We start from the raw sequence: 21,846 nt of genomic DNA on the forward strand, positions 1-21,846 counted from the left end.
CGAATCGGAGTCTATGAGCAAGCTAAGGTGGGTGTGTGTAATGACTTACGGATTTTAAAAGTCTGTATTTTCACATACGATAATACAGACTTCAGTGGGAATGATCCAGACGGACAAACCTGTAAACTACAGCATAGGGCTGGGCAATGTATCAATATTGTATTGATATCGTGACATGAGACTAGAATAGATATTGTCTGGGATTTTGGATATTGTGATATGGCATATACAGTAGATACATATGGATATGTCCTGGTTCGAATCATTTAAGCCCTATTTTATACTTTCAAACATGTTCAAATATTTTCAACAAATAGCAGAAATTGCCAATCTACAAGCTCAACACATGTCGAGTCATAAATTCATTAGGTCATAAAAAGTTGGCCAGTGTTTTCTGACAACAGCCGTTCTACCGAGCATTCTACACACTCACAATACATCGCGTCTAACATACACTGTACACTCTCAGTAATCTCAGTGTGAATTTAACTCTGAGCCAGAGTTAAATTAAGGTAGGGTAAGTGATTTACTTTAAGTGTTAAATAGCTCTATATTCTGATAGTACTCATTGCTATAGAGTGTTTGTTCAGTAAAAGGAGTCTCCCATGTCTCTCCAGATCTTTATTAAACAGAAAATGCATTTTCAGTGCTCTCTCCTGATTGGCTTAAATTTTGTCACCTACCTGAACATTTACTTTATTCTGTTTACTAAAGAGCTGGAGAGACCCCTATGACCGAACAAACTCTCTGTAGCAATGATTACTATAAGAATATAGTACTTTAACCTTTTTAACAAAATAAATAATAATACCCAAAAATATCACTTATTGTGATATTTGATCTCAATTACAAGAGTCTGCTGTGGAGTCACTGTGGAGTAATCAAGCACCAATCTCAACGGTGGTAGGCAAGTACTTTACCCCTGCGCCACCTGGGTGTCGCCTTTTTCTTTCTTTATTCTAATAGGAGTTCAGTACTTACCATGTCATATAGAAGCCATTATATCCTATAAATGTGTTCATTATGATGGGATTTAAATTTGATTTAAATTCTGAGATGATAATGCATTATGTATTTATCAACAACCTACCTCAAACAGTCCAAAGCACAAACAGTATGTATCTAAAAAACAGCATCTAAATATATGATGAGATGAAGCTACCGTACCTGGGTAGCATCCCTGCGGTTAGGGGAAATGGCCTTATGCCTTAAGGAGGTCTATGACCGAAAGCTTGCAATAAACTTGGAGTAAATGGCCTTGAAACCTGCTTGAGAACCAAGCCTTTGCAGCGCATTCTGGGTATTCAGACTATAAAGAACAATTTTCAGAATGGGACAGATATACTGCATTTTCTCAGGTACTGCATGTAATCAAAACATTTTCTCGTACCTGTTGACACTATTAACGTAAAACATCTGCAAATCTGATTGAGGGGCATTCTTTTAAGACGCCAGGCAATGTCAAACCAGAAGATAAATAAGCACATGGTACATTGCAACAAATCATATCAAAGGCTTCATGATGACATTGTAGTCTGATTTACAGAACCTTATGCCATATACAGTAATGTGCTCATACTGTAGATTAAACCGGGCTGTTTGGCAGCAACGATGTGCTTAAAAGAATTGGGTGGTCTCCCATCCTCGCGGTCAACCTCAGGCTCACATCTATTATTTGACCTCATCAGGAGTTTTGTTCCGGTGCCTCTACCCCCTATTTATATCTCTCTCCTCCTCTATGCTTTACTGCCTCTAGGCCTCCCAGCCCAGTATTTATCTCTCCCTCCGTCCCCCAGGGTGCTGAGTGTCAGCCTCACCCGCAGTTTCTTGTCCCTGAAGAGCAGCTTACGGCCCGTCTCGTTCAGCTCCAGCCAGTCGATCTTGGAGTCGTGGCTGATGGTGCCCAGATTGTAGCCTCCGGTCAGGTCCACTGGAAGGACAGTGGAGAAAGAGAGGGAGGGAGATGTATGGAGAGAGAGAAGGTGAGAGGGATTATAGGAGAGGTGTTGTAAACCCGAGGGAACCAACAGCGGAGGAAAAGTCACGTCCATTTCCAGCATTGGAGCACGGTAGCCAATTTACACAAAAGGTGTTCTATGGTTTGGTCTCACAGTTGGTCATCAGTGCACTGGGAGACAGAGACAAAGAATCAGCAGCCAGGGCAGGTGAAGTGGGAAAGACTCCCCCAGTCTACAGAATCACAATACAAATCCCATTGATCCTTCTGCCATGCTTTATGTGGACCAGTCCACTTATCAGTGTCACACATACCTCAGAGGTAGAGAGGAAAATCTGACCAGCTCAGTGGCCTTGTGGTTAGAGTGTCCTCCCTGAGATTGGGAGGTCAGGGTTCAATCCCTGGCCAAGTCAAACCAAAGACTATATAAATGGTACCCTGCTTGGCACTCAGAATCAAGGGTTGGATTGGGGGTATGTTCCTGCGACATACTAGAGTCATGTCCAGGGGGTGTACTTGTACATCAAGCTGCTTCACGCTACAGAAACAGGCGACCTGACCTATGGGACACATGGCTCAGGAACCATTGGTTCCCAAGGCTACTTACAGTACTTACAGAGGCAAATCTCACCCACATTTTCCGTTGAAATTTCTTTAATTTATTTGTATATAGATATATATCCTAATATCTTGTCATTAAACTAAACTGTCAGAAACTAGAAATAAATAAATAAATACGTATGTTTTGCTGCAATTTACATTCATACAGTAATGACTCTTCCATAAATTCCCTACATAGTAAAACATCAATACAGACAAATATAGAATAATGTGGTCTACTAGAAATACATGCTAAAATGCCACTGCCTGCAAGACTCTGAAACGATGTCAGCCTGTGGCTTAGCTTTGGCAATTTATGTAATGCCATTTGTTCATTGTTTCGCGTATTTGATTTCATATTATTGCACCGCATTAAACACAGTGGAGGCTTCTCCCAATCAGTAGCTGTGCGGTCGCTTTAAGCCAAGTCTGAGGTGGCCCCAGTTCCTCTTCTCGCTCCTCAGAAGATCAACCCTGTCTCCCTTTAATCTGTGCTAATGATGATGCTGCCTGGCTGCTTCAAAGGCAACCTTTTAACTCATTCAGTGCCACAAGACGTCAAAGACGTCATGAGGCCTGACGCCCCGTGTGCCACAAGACGTCAAAGACGTTTTTTTTGGAAAAACATGTTCAGAACCCAAGATATGATGATTTGAAGATTTGCTGCTCCATTCACTCTCTGTTTAACTACTTACTGAAAAAGGCTGTATCTCGGCTCCTAAGCACTTTTTTTTTTACAATGAATTTTGCTGTGGCACTCAGAACCAAAATTCCATAAATAAGCATGGCATTGAAAGAGTTTTACACTTTCTGTCACAGAAACAACCAAAAGTGGTGAGGAAAAGTCATTATTTATGGTTTGATCAGGCACAGGGAGAGGGGGGCGAGACAGAGAGAGACAGAGACAGACAGTAAGGGTTAGAAGAAATGGAGGGAAGGAGGAAGTGGTAGATGGGCAGAGATGCGGTGAGATTTGGAGAGATGTGATGGAAGGAAAGGAACATCATGAGGGGGAAAGAGGCAAAAAAGGCAAGCAGGGCTGTTCTGTCCACCAAGGGGGTTAGAAATCAACTGGATGGAGGATGATTCTCATTAGTGTGGTTGCCCGAATGGGCAACCAGACTATTGTTTTACAGAAACTTTCCATGTTTCTAGATAAACAATATTTCTATTCGCATCTCCTCCCACAGTTTATTTTTCCCAATTTAGTGCCATATGTCAAAATGACCGGCCTCACCGGGAATCGTGTGCTTGTATTTTGCTAAGAGATTGGTTGCATAGTTTTATTGATATTGATTTATTAGTGCATTAAATGTCCCCATCCACTTTAATGGAAAAGTGAAAAAACTCAAATTCAAGTATTTTTTTCTCAGAAACCGTAAGAGCTAGAGTTACCAGATTTGGAGGGGAGGTTTATAATTTAGTCCGAAATTATTTAAATAAATAATCACACCATTCGGCCTCATGGTGGCGCTATAACAGCCCACTTTACGTTTTTGGCCTATAACTTTTGAACCGTAGGTCCTAGAATAAAAATTTTTCCCCCTAGATTCCTTGGGTTATGACGCAACTCCCTATATAGGCCACGCCCATTTGCGTCAGGACAGATTTTCCGCCATTTTGAATTTTCTTCAAAACACACTTTTAGCTCCTCCTCCCACATATTTTCTCCAAATTTCACAAAAATCAGTACACATTATCTCTGGACCCATGCGATAATCTGGAGTGAAACAGAATTTTGATAGTCCATACCGTTCGTCCGTAAATGGCTTCCGAAGTTAGCGGGAGGGGCCCGTTTTACAAAAAAGGCCAAAAATCACGAACAAAACGTCCAATCAATCCCAAATTTAAATCACATGTCGAGGGTGGTTTACTCAACAAATCACCAAAAGCATTTCCACTTTGATCCATAGGGGGCGCCACAACTGCGCAAAACGTAACCGTTTGATGCAAAAACATGATTTTTGGGGGGATCACTCCTCTCAAAATGAAAAGCAGGTGATCTCAGGAGTTACAGGACGATGTCATTGGCCCGCTACATTTGTGGGAGGGGCCTATTTATTTAGTGGGAGGGGCCTATTTCTTAAAATCAAAACGCCATGTATCACGAACGCAGGATCCAATCAGCACCAAATTCGAATGGCACGTCTCGCGGCCCCCGACGGTATTCCTCCAAGCGTATTCCTCAAGTCCCGGCGGCGGCGACCTGCGACCGGCATCGGCGCAACCACACTTTGCAATTTCCCAGAATTGCGACGCGTCTAGTTTTCACCTGCAGCTGAACGAACACACACACAGGGTTGGCGTGCAGCAGATGGTGCTGGGCATGGCTTCACACACACACACACACACACACACACACACACACACACACACACACACACACACACACACACACACACACACACACACACACACACACACACACACACACACACACACACACACACACACACACACACACACACACACACACACACACACACACACACACACACACACACACACACACACACACACACACACACACACACGAGAGGTGCATGCATCAGTTAAAATCAAATGGTGTTTAGCCCAATCAATAGCCAAGCCATCAGCATTCTAGAGTGCTTGGATGTCCTTTATTTGCAAATAGGATCTGAGACACAGCAGGACAGAGTGACTCAGAGTCTGTTACAGACTAAATTGTGTGTTGACAGAGTAGGGAGGGTTTAAAAACAAAACAAGCCGAGGTCTATTAGTGGCATGACTTCCCTGTGAATCTCTGATATCATATGACAACGGGCCCCGGACCAGATGTTGAGAAACAGTGTTCTAGACCACTGGTTCTCAACAACAGGTCCGGGGACACCCAGGGGTCCTTAAGGACTTAGGGGACTGTAACTCAGTGAGGGCACAATTCCGCACAAATGGAACCAATTGGTTCCATTTACACTCACCAAGTTAAAACAACACTGAGGATTTCACTGTGTAGACTGGGAATCGAGATTTCTTTTTTTTTATCAAACTGGGGGTTTGAGATTAAAAAGGTTGAGAATCACTATTCTAGATGGCTCGTCCCTTAGGCATAAAAACCTAAATGCTAAGCTATTGCTCTGAATAGAACACTTTAAGTTAATTTGCCATATTCCATTATCTGACCAATCAGGATTTAGCTTAAAATAGCTCATCTACGCGGTGTAGTATATCATCATCATCATTACATATAAGCCACCAAATCTCTGTGAGCAGAATCTCTGTCTGGGGCAGAACTCAGGGAGCGATAGACCAAATGGTCCCAGATTTGGGTTGTGAGCTTCGGATGACCTCTTGATGGAACGTGCCAAATTGGGAGGGGCTTGCGGATCCCAAGAAATAAAAAAACAGGTCTGAGGAGGAATAGTCTGGCCTCTAGCACCAAGTACTCCGACAATGGGTACAACACAACAGGTATTGCATAACCGAGGGGCATGAGTTCCCAACTGGCATCGGCTTATAGTAGCATATAATATGCACACACACAAACTCACCAATAGCAATTGTTTTTATGTCAATCAGGTAGGCAAGCTTCTTGCTGTCTTCAACACCTCTCTGCTTCCTCTCATTGAGACGTACACTACACATAACCACACACACATACACACACACAAAAGACTGATCAACAACAGATAATTGCATTGTGCATACATTAAACCTAACCAAACTCAACATCAATTAAACCTGATTGAAACCAGGCCAGAAATGTCAAAGGTAGTCCAGCCAGAGGCTAACATCAGCAGCAGCAGCAGTAGTGCTATGCTCATACCTGTTAGCTGGAACAGCAGTGGGCTATTAGCGAGACACAGAGGGACCTGCACTCTGACACTTTTGACAAGGCTGAATACATTAGCATGGATGTGTACTGACTGGCAGGCTGAATACATTAGGGCTGATTTGTAGTGAAATTAGTTCCTCTGCACTGCGAAGAGAACGGACGTGCTGACAGTGGGATGTTTTAATGCTTTTTTTCCCACCCTCAACAAAAATGAAAACACAGTGCGACATCTCAGTGGCTCAATATTGCCATCTTGAGGACCACACTGTAAAGACAATTTGTTCGTGCATGTGTATCAAGTTATTAAGTGAATTCCAGAGCAATAGTGTAATATTCTGTAAATATGCTACAGTCACAGTGCTGGTTATTACTGTCTAGATTCTGTAAATACTCCACAATGACTGCCTACCAGGATACTTAAATAGGCCCTTATAGAGACAAGTACAAATAACTCACTGTCATCAATTTGTGTGTTTTACATTTGCATTCCTATTTATTTATTTATTTATTTATTTATTTATTATACTTGGATGAAAATAGTGAGCACCTGACAGACACAAACTCCTTGTAAGTGTTAAATAAACACACAAAATGGTACGGTTGTTTTGAGCCATTTGTGTAACTGTGACTCTGTTAGGTTGCAGGAGTATTGTGGTTCTCTCTCACCAGCGATTAGATGGAGCACAGTACAAGGTTGGTCAGGAGATGGAGAGGAGATCCCCGGGGAAAGCCCATTAGGACAGCCACGTTTGTTTTTTTAGTAATAGACCATTTCACTTATTATTGATGTCAATGTTTAAAACTATCACTGCCTGAAAGAGTAAATAATAGATGTTTCCCTGCATGGATTATCCTGGTATATCTCTCCGTATTTGGATGTATTGAACCTCACTGAAACACTGTTTCCTGCATGGACTAGGCCCAGAGCAGAAACACAAAGTAAAGAACAGATACAAGAAACATTTGCTCCAAACAAATCTTATAAGATCTTATAAATAAATACATGTAATTTCAGTATATCTCTGGATTAAACAAAAATATAAATACTTCGGAAACCACTTTCACACTGGCGTCGTCATTTTGGCAACATTCTCACCTCCCTTCAAACATCGTGTGAAGGGGCAAATGTCATGTGTTTTGTTCCCAACTTTTGACATCCTCAGACAGATTGCAGTAGGTGTGTTTGCTTTATGTTACTATACCAACCTGATGAGGTGAGGGTTCATAAACTCAGTCCTGACCGAGCCGAGGATCTCGTTGTTGGCATATTCCACCAGGCTCAGCTCGCCCACGTTGAAAATCATGCACACCTGTTGGAAAAAACACATAAATATACATGCCTAGATTGCCTAATGTAAATATATTATTTACTGACATTTGCACTGTCCATCCACTACAGTAGCTTTTTTCATTCAAGGGGAACTTTGCCTATTTGTATCCACACGTCATCCGCGTCATCAGGCGACCGGATCGTGACAATCCGTAAAGACGTCACCCCAAAATAAAGTCTGTCCTAATAAAATCCTTGATGCGGCGTAATTTAGCTTATTTTTTAAATATAAATGTGAGTGTACTTTCCGGAGACTATTTAGCGTCTGTATTATCCGTATTATCCCACGGGGACATTCTATTCCATTTAAATAGGGATTGGGGAACCAAAACAAAGCGGCACCGCAAAACCGGATCGCGACAATCCGGAAAGAATTTTTTTCAGTAGGCGTGGCCTAGACCGGATCATATGGGTCTTTAATAACGCATACCAGGCTTTCCTCCGAGGTGGAAAGGCTGGTGACGCAAGGTTACTTGTACCCCATCATCCATATTGTGGTAGGAACATTAGCCAAAATAGCCCATCTACATGCTCTACAACGCGCCGCGTTGTGATGCATTGTGAGCTTGTAGATCGGCCATTTTTGGCTACGATCCAAGTACAGAGCCAACTCAGGTCCGATTTACTAAGTCTAGAGTCTAGACTCTAAAAACGGACCTCCAGAGGGTTTAAGTGTTTAAGGAAGGATCGCTAAAATAATGGGAGCAGTTATGAAGTGCGGTTGTGCTGGTTACGCAATGTAAGTACAATGTAAGTACAATTTGCAAAGGTCAGAAAATCCTCTGCCTCTAAAAACTACATACAAATCATCGCAGCTTAATTGTGTCGCAGTGGAGACGATGGCAAAGGCTGCAATTAACTTGGGATTCTAAGGGAGACGTCAGATGTATCAATGCTATCTAAACCCTCCACCTGCTCTAATATTAGCATCTGCTGGACCAGTTGCTCTATATCTGGGTCAATTCCCTCTCCTGTGGTGGTTTATCCACTAGTTGCAGTGGCTTGTATTTGATTAAAAGTAATCTTGGTAAGACTGTATATTATGGTTGGGTCTATAGTGCGTAGCAAAAAAATCATGAAGGGGGCGTCAACAAGTGTCATTTGTAGCAGCGGATATCTTGGTGGGGGATAAACAGGTTGACTTAAAATTGACCCCCACCAGTATGTCTGCAGCTACTATGCCACCCCCCCCCCCGTGGTGACGGCACGTTGCCAAGCACTATAATGCATTCTAAGCGCATTTATAATGCAATATAATGTGCTTATAAGGCATTGAATCACTCATAAGTGTTTATAATCATGTCTGACAACTTTTAACAACATTTATGACGTATTATAAGTGCTGGTCATAATGCATAATGCTCAGTGGAACAGCACATTATAACTAAAATAAATGACTCAGTTATAAAGTGTCTTTGTTGTGCATAATTGTAAACATTGTAAACAAGTGATATGAAGCCTTATACGTGTATTATGAATGTGATTATAATGCATTAGAGCTGACCTTTAAAAGGTGATATCTTTTGGTTAAAACAAAATGTTTTTTTGTTTGTTAAAAGGTTAAAGCACTATATTCTCATCTGTCACAGATCAGAATTCCTGTCTTCCTGTCTCTCCAGCTCTTTAATAAACAGAAAATAAATGCTAAGGTAGGTGATAAAATGTCAGCCAATCAAGAAAGAGTACCCATTTATCAGCTTCATTTTTATAGTGTTCCACAGTTCCAATTTTGTCTGCTCATTTCTTTGTGTCATCACTTCCAATTGCACTTGTTTAATCTGTATCCTGACTGAGTACTCCATCCTGATTGGATACAATTGGTATCCCAATCTGAAAATGCATTTTCTGGAGAGACATGTAGACTCCTGTTACTGGACAAACACTCTATAGCAATGAGTACTATCAGAATATAGAGCCATTTAACACTTATTTTAACCAAAGAAAATCTCTTACCCTACCTTTAAGTAAAGTGTGACCTGGTAGTTGTGCTGTTCCACTGCGATTATAATGCCTTATGACCAGCATTTATAATACTTCATAAACCTTGTTATAAGTTGTTATGCATGATTATAAACATTTATAATGAGTTTTATAATGTATTATAAGCACATTATGACGCATTATAAATGTGCTTATAAGGCATTATACACCTGACCTTAATATACAGTTTTAGCGTAATCTTTTTCCTTTTTTTATCCATCTTTAATCAATAGGAGTTTGCTTTGTGACTCCTAATGCCTGAGCAGTCACCCAAATTCTGTTTCTCTCACATGGAGTTGTGTCCTTCCACTGGTTTACTACACTTCGTTAATCAATATTTAAATTTCAGTACACAGTAAAATCCTCAGTTTCTTTTTTATCCATTTGTAACTTTTAGAGTGTGCAAATGTAACCAAATGAGCTCTGAGGATTGTACTGTGTATCACTGAATTCGACTTTTTCTCATTCCTGAGCTGGTTAAGGGCCTTGTGTTTCTCAGATTCCACCATTCAACATAATTGTAATTGCGACCAGAAGGCAGGCTCATTCACTGAATGTGTAAATAGCTGCTGCCTTAGTCAATCAGATGTCAATTTCACACAGATTGCAAGCACAAATTGAATGAAAAGGCTTTCATGTATACAAATTTGGCCCTCTGCATTGAAGCAATAGGAAAATGACAAGTTCAAGGAGAAACTCAAACATAAGCTGCACAAAGAGAGTACCTCACAGCAGGACAGAGTTAAACAAAGTAATATCAAATAGAAGTAGAATACAATGTTGGGTAGCACAGACAGATTTCCCCCCTACCACCTATTTCTTTGACTGGGGAGAAATACGTCTTAAAATATTTGAAATCCCATTCAAATGCAGTTTTGCCCAGGCCACGTAGTTGGCAAGAACTGCCTTATCTGTGATGTTAGCTCTAAGGGGATGACAGACAGGCCCACTGTGAGCACGACAGGTAGAGATTTCTTTCAATTATTCATCAACCGGGACCGGAGAGAGTGAGAAAGCCTCACAACAGCACTTTAAAAACTGCACTCCAAGTGTGTGTGTGTGTGTGTGTGTGTGTGTGTGTGTGTGTGTGTGTGTGTGTGTGTGTGTGTGTGTGTGTGTGTGTGTGTGTGTGTGTGTGTGTGTGTGTGTGTGTGTGTGTGTGTGTGTGTGTGTGTGTGTGCGCGTGTGCGTGTGCGTGCTCCTACCGTTTCATTTTCGAAGAAGAACTTTTCGTTACCCCCAGAGCCTGGCCATGCCACCTGAAAGGACAGAAGCATAGTTGGAACTTGGTTTTACAAAACCCAGTTCAGCCAGGAACACATCCACATACACAGTGTGTGTGTGTGTGTGTGTGTGTGTGTGTGTGTGTGTGTGTGTGTGTGTGTGTGTGTGTGTGTGTGTGTGTGTGTGTGTGTGTGTGTGTGTGTGTGTGTGTGTGTGTGTGTGAAATACAGTATATCAGAAATTAAGGGGCGACGGCCTACTCGGGCACACGCAAGGGAATGATGTAAGCCAGGAATACATCCCCCCCCCCTCTGCTTGTGCAATACTCCTTTACCTGATGTAGTCGTTATAAGACATTTTGGAGTCTCAGGCTTATCTCACATTTTCTCACACGCCGCCACTTTTTTTAGCGAAGCGGTACAAACGTTGGCTTCAGTGAAGCCAAAAAAAATTGTTTAACAAGGACTCAAATGATGGTTAAAATCAAATCAACAGTGCTCAAATTAATAGATTCTTTCTGACTGGAATTGATTGGAATGATTATGTTGCTTTTGTTTCACAGTTAATGTATTGGGTCTGATTTTGATTATAATGTTTAGTTCCATGTATTTGATTGGTTTTAGATTAGTGTTATTCTATTTAGAAAGGCCTCCTGTGGACAGGTGTTGAACATTAGCACTTGTGTTATAACACACTCAAACAATGCAGCTGGTTTGTCCAATGTAATTGTGATGTCCATGTCAAGTAAAATAAACATAACATAACATAACAGTGGAAAATGGCCTTTTGTTTTCTAGCAGACAACAGCACTGCCCACCATGCTAGGATGGTAAAAAAAATGAGTTGGCTTTCTTGCAGTGGTTTATTGCTCTTAGAGGTGAGCATTACGCCAACAATTACACTTGGGTATTTCAGGCAACATTTATACATTTAGGCCTTATATACATTTTACGCCTTTAGTTGATAAGGATAAGGATAATTCCTTTTAACAGGTCGTTCATGAAAGTCCTTGCGGTCTTGTTTCCAATGAGAACCTGTGAGCAATTGGGGTTAAGAGTCTTGCTCAGGGACAAATTTCATATCATCGGCGCATATGCTGGGATAGCCTGGAATCGAACCTGGGGCAACCAGGGCCTCTGGTTCCCTAGGCGGGCTCACTAACCACTCAGCTATGGCCGCCCCTATGGTCTAGGGAAGAGACAGAGTGTGGTTAGTTAGACACATTATTCTATCTTTTAGTATCCACTGCAGTTCACTTCACAGAGCAGCTAAGGATTGAGTGTCCTGTCCAAGGACACCTTAACAGGACAGCATGGCTGTTGATCTACACATATTGACTGTGGGGATTAAACCTGGGACCTTCTGACTACAGGGCAATCTCTCTGTTGGGAGAGAATGTGAAAAGCAACGACAAGTGGAACAACAAGGACAAGCTCCTTGAGTGGCGAGGTTATGGTGTCACCGTGTCAAGCCTGACTCCAACTCCCAATTCTTGACTCAACTGTTGTTCTCAAGAGTCTGTTTCAGTTAATCTTGTACCTCACGCAAGTACATTTTGGAGACCCCATTAATGTTTACAGTGTCACAGTGAGTGGTGTGTGTGTGTGTGTGTGTGTGTGTGTGTGTGTGTGTGTGTGTGTGTGTGTGTGTGTGTGTGTGTGTGTGTGTGTGTGTGTGTGTGTGTGTGTGTGTGTGTGTGTGTGTGGGGGTGTGTGTGTGTGTGTGTGTGTGTGTGTGTGTGTGAGTGAGTGTGTGTGTGTGTGCGCGTGTACACGCAAGAGTTGATACCTCGCTGAGTTTGTTGGTAAGAAGGTCTCCCAGCAGCAGCGTGTCAGAGGTGTGGGCCACCAGGTAGCGCTCCTTGCCCATGATCTTGACCTCCTCGATCTCGTAACCGTAGTGGGACTTGAGCACCACCCGCGTCCCTGTGGACAGGTTCCTCACGATCACCTGGAGCAACACAGAAGGAGGGAGGGGGGAGTAAATAGAGCAAGGCGGAGGAAGAAGGGACAAAGACAGATGATAATGATGATGGTGGTAATGGAGAGTAAGCGAAGCGAAGTTTGCAGTATATTATCTAGAATTTCTATTCTATTACTATTTTGCATTGAATCTGCATAAGCAGTGGATCTATTTTTACACTCTCTGAGTTAAATTAACACTGAGGTTTTTACTATGTAATTTATAAGCTACAAGATGAGGGCAGAAAAACGTTTTTATTTAATTTTTGTATTGTGATAAGCCAGTTGAATTCTCAATACAGACTGTAAGGGAGCTGCTGGTACTCTAAACTAATTCTGAGAGTTAAATTTAAACTCTGGATTTTGCAGTGTGCATGGGGCTGGGCATGTTTCAGTCTATTGACACAATGCCAACTGCATTTTCGGGCTACATTTTTTGAGAGACAATCAGCGATGCCTTTCATGTTCTCATTCTCTCTCTCTCTCTGTGTCTGAGCATGTGTACCTGGCTCAGGCCCACGTAGGTCATCTCAAACTTGTTCTTGTAGATGCTCCTCCGCAAGCAGCAATCAAACTGCTCGACTCCCCCACACAGTGTTCCCTGGGAGAGCAGATGTTTATGGACACGGACACACACACACACACACACACACACACACACACACACACACACACACACACACACACACACACACACACACACACACACACACACACACACACACACACACACACACACACACACACACACACACACACACACACACACACACACACACACACACACACACACACACACACACACACACACACAAATATTGAAGCAGTTGATGACTGCACAAAATGTTCACAGGTGGGTATACTTCTTCAAGTGGTAGCAAGAGAGCAGACTAAATAGAAAAATCTCTTTTGGCAACTTTATTTTTCTTTGCCATGTTAACCCTTATATTAAATGTGCCGCTGTACTGGGTTGCTTTTCCCATTTCTCTGCCTCTGTTGGCTTACAAAGAAGCAGAGAGCATGACAGCAACGGAGATGCCAGCACTACTGCCAGATGTAAACCCCCCCAAATAAAGTCACCAGAGAGGTCACTAACCGCACAGAGACGAGACCCGTCCTTCTTCCAAGCCAATGCAGTGATGGTGTAGAGATTGGGGATCTCTTTAGGTTTGGCTTCATCCCACACACCCCTCCTCGGAGCCCAGTTATACACCCGCAACCTACACAAAACATTGAAACAGAAAACCTATTTTAAAAGCATGCACCATCCACGTCGCACTGTTGACAATGAAAGTTTTGGAATACTTCCATAGATGAGTATTAGTCATTAGTGACTGGTCAATGAAATAGCACAATCACAAGTCTATGTATCTGCATTTTAGCAAAATTATTATCTTAATCATGTCCTACCCGGCCTTCAAACCGGGGTCTCCCGTGTGGGAGGTATTCGTTTTACCATTGTAGTTTTGTTGAGACTATGATCTTTCAGTAATCGTTGCCGTTTTGTGGATATTATGCCCCCCTGTGCTTGTGGGCAGAACTACCTTACCACCGATCTGTGTCAGACTGTGTGTCTAATGTACTTCTCCCCATGATAGCATGTAAATGAAAGTATAACTATCACCACCTAGAATATTGTCTCCTACTGCCTCATCAATTACTGATTGATCCAGAATTCCACAACAGAGAGCAACAACTCCTAGCGCTCTTCAAAGAGGGAATCACTGCTTGTTCAGGGGAGATATCGCACTTATGAACTTCAGGCAGTACTAGTACTGGTAGGTGTCATACCCCGACTCCAGGGGCTAATTATCTCAATGGAAGCCAGGAAGGGTAGGGAGACCACCCTCAACAACTGCAGATTTACTAGTTATATTGTATTAAATTACAATATTGATTGGTTAAAATATCATTTTATTCATCCAGATCGTGTTCCAGATTATGTCTTTAACTTATGATGGGGTGCCTGGTGCCTAAGCCAGTTAATACACAGAACATGCTCAGTGCTCTTTGTGAGGCACAAGGACCCAAATACAAATACAACTCCTGGTCTTGTCTTGCATGTCTCGCCTCTCTGTGCCCTTGTTTTCCTGTCTCTCTACACTTTGCAATGTAAGAAATAAAGCATAAAAATTAATAATAATAATGATAATCATAATAAAGTTAACTTGCTGTTGAAGGTTGGCTGAAAAACTAAACAGTGTCATTACAGAGCAATTGTCTCATTATGGGGAAAGAGGTTTTACATTTGTCTTCTTTGTGATTACCAACCATGGGTCATAGCCTAAATAAACCCTTGGCACACACTGCCACCCAGAGGCATTTGCATGGTATCTCCACAGCTCATAGTGGCAGTATATCTGCCTAATAGGATGAATCTAATCAATATGAATATTAATCAATCATGTCAACAATGCCAACATACCGTTCTTTAGGTCAATTACTGTACATTAGCAATCCTGATTGTTAATTTAACCTAGAGATAAAATAACAGTCAGGATTTTTCTGTGTACAGAGACATTTCCCTGACAATAAACTGTCTGTCTGTCTGTCTGTCTGTCACCCTAATAAGGATATTACTATCATCTTACATCTTCATCTTTTTCTTCTTATTGTGAAGCCTTGCTGGATATGAGCGGCCTTACCTGTCATAGCTGCCGAACACCACAGACTGGCCACTGGGGCTGGTGACGGCCACCGTGAACTCCTTTTCAGCACGGTCACGGCTATAGTCAAACGTCTGCAGGATGTGGCCCTCTCTGCCATAGGCCACCACCTTCTTGTCACAACCGCCCACCATGATGCCGTTGGTCCCCCATGCCAGGGCGTAGGGAGGACACGGGTGTACCAGAAGCTTACCCTGTGTGTATGTTTGAGAGAGAGACATGGGAACAGAGGGAAAGACAAAGAACAGTTAGAGCCAGACTGATGCCAGATCTTCGTGTCCGATATCGATTTTGGAGAGTCCTAGAGTAGACCACCGATTGCAGATTGACCGGTGTGACCGGTATTTTGTGCAAAAGTGTTAAATATTTGAATTAATCCATTTGAAAAACGTTTTGAAGATTTGATTAAAGATTTGATTTCAGTTTCTTTTTGAGAACATTTGACTAGAATTTACTTTATTTAACCACTTAAAGGGATATTTCACTTTCAAAAGAAATTGGGGTCATTTTATCATCTACTCAGGCTTTTAGGATCACCCCAGACAGTTTTTAAGTTGCTTGATTCAGTATTTAGATATTTGATATTCATTTTATCAGACACGCCTATACAAACCCGCCTATACAAACCCATTGTAACTTCAAACTCCATTTTAAACATATTAGATTCATCATAAACACCCGTCCTTGGTTCTGGTGACTGATTGTCCTTCTAATACGTGAGGAGACCGTGTTTTTTCAATTACTTTTTTCATTAATTTTTTATATATTTTTTGGAAAATGTAATACAATAAAAAGATTCAATAAAAAAAATAAAAAAAGTAATCGAAAAAACACGGCCCCCTCACGTATTAGGAGGGCAGTATGAGTTTGAAGTTACAATGGGTTTGTATAGGAAGGGGGCGTGTCTGATAAAATGAATATGAAATATCTAAATACTGAATCAAGCAACTTAAAAACTGTCTGGGGGGCTCACATAAGCCTGAGTAGACAATAAAATGACCCAATAATGTTTTGAAAGTGAAATATCCCTTTAAGCTCTATTGAAAATATTTTAAAAATAGCCCATCTACAAGCTCACACGACACATTGCGAGCTTGTAGATCTTCTACTTTTAATTTTTTTCGCCTATAATGACATGTTCAAAATAGGAATGTCAGTCTTAAAGTGGTTAATAGTCAGGACACATCGGCTGCATAATTGCCGATATCTAGAAGAGATATGGAGGATGGATATAGGCGCATAGAAATGAGAAGATGAATGTCGAAACAGATATATTTATCTGCCAACAGAATTATCTTTCAGTTAAGCTTCAGATACCTGAGAATCTCCTGAGCCTTCGTCGTCGAAGAAGTAACGTACCACTGTTCCATCAGCGTGACCAGACAGGATGCCTTTACCAGACACACTGCAGAAGAGACGGTACACTTTAAAATCCTGAGTGATAATTAAACTCTGAGAGTATAAAAAGAGGCCTATTTTCAGTTTAGAAAATAACTTGACCAAACATGTCATATATTCATTATTTTGTCATAAAGTCAAGCAGAGTCAGAGTGTGCGTACTTTGAAGCCAGTGAGACAACACAGGACTCCGTCCCATAGATGGTGGATGACTTGTTGGTCTGAGTGTTGGCCAGACGAACCTGTGACAGGAGAAAGAAATGGCTCAGCCTAGATGATGTCACCCAACCACTAAAACATTCACCTTTTAACTAAAGCATTTTCCTCAAGTTTTTTGTCCAGGCTTGCATGTTTTGTCTTTTTTCACTTAAGGCGTCAAATATTTTTTTCTTTCTTCACTTCAAGTGTCAAATTAAAGCTCATTTTAAACACCTTGCAGCTTCAGTATCATTCATCTAAAAAAGCCACATGTGTTAGGTATTACAATGCTAATGAGTTAGGTAATGTTTTTGAGGCAGGCAAGGCAATAGTATTAGTACTAGAGTTCAGGCCGCTATTCGACCCTCACGACTGATCTGATTGTCAGTCCTTGTCCCTTTTATGCCCATATATGGAGATCTCTGTATCTGTCAGTCAATGTCCCTTTTATACCAATATATGGAGATCCCTGATATCATCAGTATATGCACATATATAGGCATTCTCCCTTTTGTGCCCATATATGGAGCTTACTGATTTGTTTGCTGATGCTATGACAACACATTGAGGTTAGTCAACACACTCCATATTTGGCCGTAGCTGCAGAACTCCTTATATGGTTATGGCTGGTTATGGCTGAGTCATGGTGACATGAGCGTGACGTCAGAGGTTCGGCCGTGACATGAGTGTGATGTTAGAGGTCCGTCCGCCCACCCGCCAGCGCCGGACGGTCCTCCCTTAATCAAATTTTAATATAGGATTTTCACCAACAAGGCAATTCGATGTGCTTTACACAAAACATCGAGCAAAACACAATTATAAAATAAAATAAAAATTAGGATAAAACTAAATAAGTAAAAATAACAAATACACTTACAGTGCAAAAGAGAAAGAAAAAGAAAAAGAAAAACTAGAAAAGTGTGCTCCTCGGAGCACAGGTCTAGCGGTGCTTGTAGCATGTCTTGCAAATTTTGAAAGCCAATCGTAGTCAATCGGAAGAGAATCCGAAATACCTGACAGATACATCTTGATCACATGACTACAGAGATAATGTGTACCAATTTGAGTGAGGTTTGGACAAATCGAGTAGTAGAAAAAGGTGTGTTTTGCAAGATCAGTTCCAAAATGATCCAAGGAATCCAAAACGTGAATAACGTCACCATGAGGCCAATTAAAAAAATGTAGGGAATGTGGTGGGAATGTGCGTGCAAAGTTCCACGGCAATTAGGAACGCTGTCTTCATAATTTGAGGCATTTTGTTCAAAACGGGCCACTCCTGTAAACTTTGGAAGACAATTTTAGCCCATGGGACAGATCCGTCTTGATAACACGACTATAGAAATAATGTGTACCGACGTATTGGCGTGATGTTTGGACAAAATCTCTAGGAGTAAAATTAAAGAATGTGGCGATATAACAGGCTGATTTGGGACAACCTCTGACCCCCAAAAATGGTGTCTGGTTCTGCTCTGGCCTCCAGGGAATGTGCAAGCACAGTTTCACGCCGATCGGATCAACGGTGCCGGAGATTAACTGCACACAGACAGACGGAAAGACGGACGAAGAGGGACGAAAACATAGTCTCGGCCACGCCGTCGGCCTGGCGGAGACAATAACTTCTGAGAGCATATCATAAATAAAAGTGAGTGCGTACAAGGACATTGTGTGTGTCTTACCTTGCCCTCAACTAAACCAAAGACAATAGCGTGCTCCAATGGCCAAAGCAAGCGAGTCACTGCACTCTGTAACAAAACAAATACAGTGAGAATGACTGACTGACTAGAAAAATACAACACGATAAAACAGCTTTAGATTTTACTCACCGTCTGAACAAATTTGTTACAAATGGCTTTCTTGTCCCCCCTGGGTAGAGAGGAAACTGTCAGCATATGTTGACATTTATATACATGAAATGTAATATACAGCGTGAAGTGAGCCAATGCATTTTACCATTCCTCTCCTATTCTGTATACAAAGATGATGTTGTCAGACTGGCCGATGGCGATTTTCGTGGAGTCAGGGGAGAAGGCCATGTCCTTCACTGTGTAACTCTGTTTCCCATACTGTCATAGAATTCAAACATCAATGGATTATTGCTTCCCACTAGAGCTTATTTTATCAATTACTTTTTTGATTAATGATAATCAAATAATCTTGGATCGCAGGGTTAATTTTTTGTTTTTGAGATTATTTATTTCAAGAGTAATTTATGGCTATAAAGAGCAAAGGCCAACCACATATCGGTTTACCATAGAGTTTGAATAGAAAGAAGTCACCATACTGTGTGCGCGTGTGTGTGTGTGTGTGTGTGTGTGTGTGTGTGTGTGTGTGTGTGTGTGTGTGTGTGTGTGTGTGTGTGTGTACAGAAAATGTCTGAATTCATCCGACTGTGATGGCAGACGGGCAGAGTTTAACATTCTATCATCACTGGACTATTACATTTGTCATGATAAAAATAGCTGATATTACTTTCTATGTCAAACAATAGCCTATATAATGTGAGTGAACACATTTTACCTTTGAGTCTATGGGCTTGGTAGAGAATTTGTCTCTCCTCTCTCCTTGCTCATCATAGAGAAGCACCACTCTGTCTACAGTGCACACAGCAAACTTGCTGTTATTTGGTGCCCATGCCATGCATGTCACTTTGGCTGCACCTTCCTATGAAAGAGGGACAGAAACCGTCAACAGTGAGTCATGCGGGTTGTGTTTTTTGTTGTTGTTGTGCTTGTTTCTAGTGTATTTGCTTATTTGGGTTTCTTAATGTTGTTTTAACTTGTTTAAACCAGTGGTTCGGTTCTCAAACATTTTCATGATCAATGACCTCAAAATTACTATGTATTTGTCCACGGACTCCCATCTGAAAATATTTTGTGCCAGGGAAGCCCCCATACAAGATTTGTAAAATGTTTCAAAAATATTCTAAGATTCAAAAATAATTACCAAGATTATTATTTATTTATTTTGTTGAAAATAGAAGATCTATGCTCACATAGATCTGCCATTTTCAAATACCCGTTGCCTAGTCGCTTCTTTTGAGCTTGTTTTCAATAGACCTGGTTGCTTATTTCTCTCGAAAATTTGGCAACGCTGGGGCCAACATGAGATGTCTCACACAAATTGTGGCTGGTTACGTGTGAACGGGTTTTTTTTGTGTTGAGGTGCAACACACACACGAGTCGGCTGTTCATACCAACCATGCCAATATAGCGTTTGGTTAAAGCTAGTATATGGTCGTGGATAGAACTTCAGATCAGATTACAACTTCGGGGGTTCCATGGGGTCCCCAGAAAATTATGGATAGGAACCAAATGGACCCTTATGTGGTTGTAACTCTGAGTGAGTGCACAATTGGAACTGGTCCATTTGATTCCATTTATACACTCAGAGTTGGTGGTCCGGTGGTCTATGGTTCTCAAAGTGGGGTCCAGGGACCTCCATGGCCCTATATAGATCATCTATTTTCAAAACATCTTGACATTCTTTGAAAATGTCTGAATATTTTTTTTAATGTTCACACCACAAATCTTGTATGTCCTGAAACATGACTGTCATATCATGACAGACGGACGAGCGTCATGTGAACCATGGCTAGTATGGGGGGGGTCCTTAGGCACAAAGTATTTTCAGATGGAGGTCCGCGGCCAAACACACATTAGTTTAGGGGTCCTTGACATGAAAAAGTTTGAGAACCACTGGCCTAAAAAATAGCCTAGCATCGGCACACATAGACACTGAACTTACTTACCTGTGGTGTCAAAAGCGTCTTAAGATGTTTCAGTTGCATTTCTGAATATGCGAGAAATATTGGTACTACGCGCAGAAATCTAGAAAGATCTAAGAGAACCTCGGGACGGGTCTGCGCTGCAGTGGGTCATTGGTCAAACCGTTAGCAGATTATAGCTGTTGTTGCACTAGCCCCGCTACGAGCTAACGTAGGAGACATCTTGGTAAACAACATCGCTCTCCCTAGTAACCGTTGTCTAGCAGGGGCGGGACTTTAAAATACCGTTTATACTTCGTCGTCGCACGACGGTGCCGCTCGCCGACGCAAAGTTCCTGTCGCGGACATGACACGCTGTGGGATTTTTAGTAAAAGGTGCTCAGTGAAATAAGAGAAAAATGGAGTGTTGTGTGTGGGTTCCGCGCATCATGATATGCTTGCAAGCTATGCGGGGCTACAGTGGACTCACGCCTGCAAGGCATGCGCTCTATCTGCCCTAACTCTATGGCTCTACCGCTGAGAAACATTACCCCCTAGTGGCGGTGGTGGACTGGTGGCATACTAACATCAGTCTTGTACCTAATACCGCCTCTTTCTGCATTCAGCCAATCGCAAGCAGATAGGGGCGGTACTTGGTATAAGACTGGTGTAGTAGATCACATCCACTAGGTGGTGATGTAGCTCAGCGGTAGAGGGCATGCCCTGCAAGCATATAATCAGTCCCCGGATTCGGATCTGAGGAGAAGAACAAGCCCGCATTGCTTTTAAACATGATGCGCGGAACCCACATAATACCCCATTTTTCTTTTAGATTAAAACAAAAAATTGTTTGAAATATTTCACTTTATGCGCACTATATGAAAGTTTCACTTTGTGAATTTTATTACGGAAGGAAAAAAAATAACTTTATCAGGATATTCTAATTTATTTAGAAGGATGTCTATGCTTTTATTGATATTTTCCACTGTAAAAATGCTCCATTAATAAAAGTAATCATGGAGATGCCGGGGATTGA

At 41.7% G+C, this 21,846-nt stretch overlaps 1 protein-coding gene across 1 annotated transcript in view; it reads right to left on the reverse strand.

The window, feature by feature from the left end:
* The window catches only part of ift172 (intraflagellar transport 172), a 59,777-nt gene extending 38,518 nt beyond the window's left edge, over window positions 1–21,259 (reverse strand). The window contains exons 1-15 of the mRNA XM_080452988.1: window positions 20,856–21,259; window positions 19,625–19,768; window positions 19,058–19,170; window positions 18,931–18,970; window positions 18,784–18,849; window positions 17,072–17,151; window positions 16,829–16,916; window positions 15,491–15,705; window positions 13,942–14,065; window positions 13,351–13,446; window positions 12,673–12,834; window positions 10,866–10,919; window positions 7,557–7,660; window positions 6,067–6,152; window positions 1,818–1,930 (exon numbers count right to left, since the gene is read on the reverse strand). Coding sequence (XP_080309114.1) covers window positions 1,818–1,930; window positions 6,067–6,152; window positions 7,557–7,660; window positions 10,866–10,919; window positions 12,673–12,834; window positions 13,351–13,446; window positions 13,942–14,065; window positions 15,491–15,705; window positions 16,829–16,916; window positions 17,072–17,151; window positions 18,784–18,849; window positions 18,931–18,970; window positions 19,058–19,170; window positions 19,625–19,768; window positions 20,856–20,894 — 1,524 coding nt within the window. The 5' untranslated portion in view covers window positions 20,895–21,259. The remainder of the gene's footprint in view (window positions 1–1,817; window positions 1,931–6,066; window positions 6,153–7,556; window positions 7,661–10,865; window positions 10,920–12,672; window positions 12,835–13,350; window positions 13,447–13,941; window positions 14,066–15,490; window positions 15,706–16,828; window positions 16,917–17,071; window positions 17,152–18,783; window positions 18,850–18,930; window positions 18,971–19,057; window positions 19,171–19,624; window positions 19,769–20,855) is intronic.
* Between the last annotated feature and the right edge of the window lie 587 nt (window positions 21,260–21,846).

Source organism: Gymnoscopelus braueri (genome assembly GCF_963280865.1).
Source record: "Gymnoscopelus braueri genome assembly, chromosome: 16".
Taxonomy (NCBI): domain Eukaryota; kingdom Metazoa; phylum Chordata; class Actinopteri; order Myctophiformes; family Myctophidae; genus Gymnoscopelus; species Gymnoscopelus braueri.